Source organism: Propithecus coquereli, unplaced genomic scaffold (assembly GCF_000956105.1).
Source record: "Propithecus coquereli isolate 6110/MARCELLA unplaced genomic scaffold, Pcoq_1.0 Scaffold118, whole genome shotgun sequence".
In the NCBI taxonomy this organism is placed as follows: domain Eukaryota; kingdom Metazoa; phylum Chordata; class Mammalia; order Primates; family Indriidae; genus Propithecus; species Propithecus coquereli.
The window spans coordinates 2413527-2415277 of record NW_012135858.1 but is presented as its reverse complement, the minus strand read 5'-3'; the positions used below and the strand labels follow the sequence as shown (position 1 = coordinate 2415277).

Below are 1751 nucleotides of genomic sequence, written 5' to 3'. Positions count from 1 at the left end.
AACACCTGGGCTCAATGGATCCTTCCACATCAGCCTCCCAAATAGCTGGGACTACAGGTGCATGCCACCGCAGCCAGCTGTTTTTTTCCTTACTATTTTTACTTTAAAAAAAAATCCACAAATAGTCCAAAATGTTTATTTTAGAGAACTTAGAAACTATTGATGAAAAAGTGCATTTATTCTTTAGCTATAAGCATACATAATATACTATCAATGCTATATATTAAGCCATTTCCTTAATATTTCATAACAAGTTATAGATAGCTAAGAAGCAAATATCATTTTAAATAGGAATAGTTTTTTTCCTAATGCTTTTTTTTCTTTCTTTTTCTTTTTCCATTTCAGCAAAGGAGTGTGGTGGTGTCTTTACAGATTCAAAGCATATTTTTAAATCTCCAGGCTTTCCAAAGGAGTATGAGGATAACCAAATCTGCTATTGGCACATTAGACTCAAGTATGGTCAGCGTATTCACCTAAGTTTTTTGAACTTTGACCTTGAAGATGACCCAGGTTGCTTGGCTGACTATGTTGAAATATATGACAGTTATGATGATGTCCATGGCTTTGTGGGAAGGTACGTGAGGTTTCCCCGTACAGAAAGTTAGATGAATGTCCAATATTTTGTTTCATGCTTCTTTAATTAATTTTCCCTCCACTGTCCCTGCAATATTGATTTTATAATATTTCAACTTTACTACAACACCATATCCTTTTCAAAAAAGATTTTTCTTAGCTGGCTGCTACGTATACTTGTTATTAAATTAGTGATAGCTGCCTTTTGATTATTGCTGAGTTATAAGAACTCGGTAGTCTATTTATTAAAACCTCAAGATTTAACTAACAATAGGAGGAAGGAGAGATACATGAGTTGAAAAATGCGTTGAGATTTTTAAGTTGTAATTTATGTCAGCCTCCTAAAAATGATTGTAAATTTAGTAATTTTTGCCTTTTTTCTTCCTACAAAGCCTTGTGCTATGCATTATGGATGTAAGGTAAAGAAGCAAAGTATAGCCCCTTCTCTCACACAATTTAACTAAGCATATGATGAATATCTTCTTAAAATTAGCTTTCTTTGGCCGGGCACAGTGGCTCACGCCTGTAATCCCAGCACTTTGAGTGGCTGAGAGGGGAAGATCACTTGAGGCCAGGAGTTGAAAACCAGCCTGGGCAACATTGTAAGACCCCCATCTCAACAAAAAAGTTTTAAAAAAATGAGCTGGGTGTGGTGGTGCGCACCTGTAGTCCTAGGCACTCAGGAGGCAATAATGGAGGATCTCTTGAGCCCAGGAGTTCAAGGCTGTTATGAGCTATGAGCTATAGGCTATGATTGTGCCACTGCACTCCAGCCTTGGTGACAGAGTAAGACCCTGTCTCTAAAAGATAAATTAGTCGAATTAATTTTTTTTTTAAAAAAACAGTTTTCTTTGCCATAAAAAACAAGTGTTTCCTTCCTTGATATTTTTCCCTTGGTTTTGCAACATGCTGGGCCACAGTCTTTTTGTTCATACCCCAAATCTTTAATATAGTTTAAATTTTGAGTGCTTTACAATATATTGCAAAATTAAAGAGTATACAATTAGATATTTTATATATTCAGGTCCCCAGTTAATAGTCCATATTTTAGACTATCGATTATCAATATACTATGAATGATCAATTCTCTATTATAAATGATATTAATTTAATGGAAGAAAATGGTAGTGGGGACAATTTAAAAATGACAGACTCAATAGGTTTGTATATTTACTTGG

At 34.8% G+C, this 1751-nt stretch overlaps 1 protein-coding gene across 1 annotated transcript in view; it reads left to right on the top strand.

Moving 5' to 3' along the window:
* Positions 1–1751, top strand: part of TNFAIP6 (tumor necrosis factor, alpha-induced protein 6) — an 18609-nt gene that overhangs the window by 11426 nt on the left and 5432 nt on the right. The window contains exon 4 of the mRNA XM_012659129.1: positions 346–591. Coding sequence (XP_012514583.1) covers positions 346–591 — 246 coding nt within the window. The remainder of the gene's footprint in view (positions 1–345; positions 592–1751) is intronic.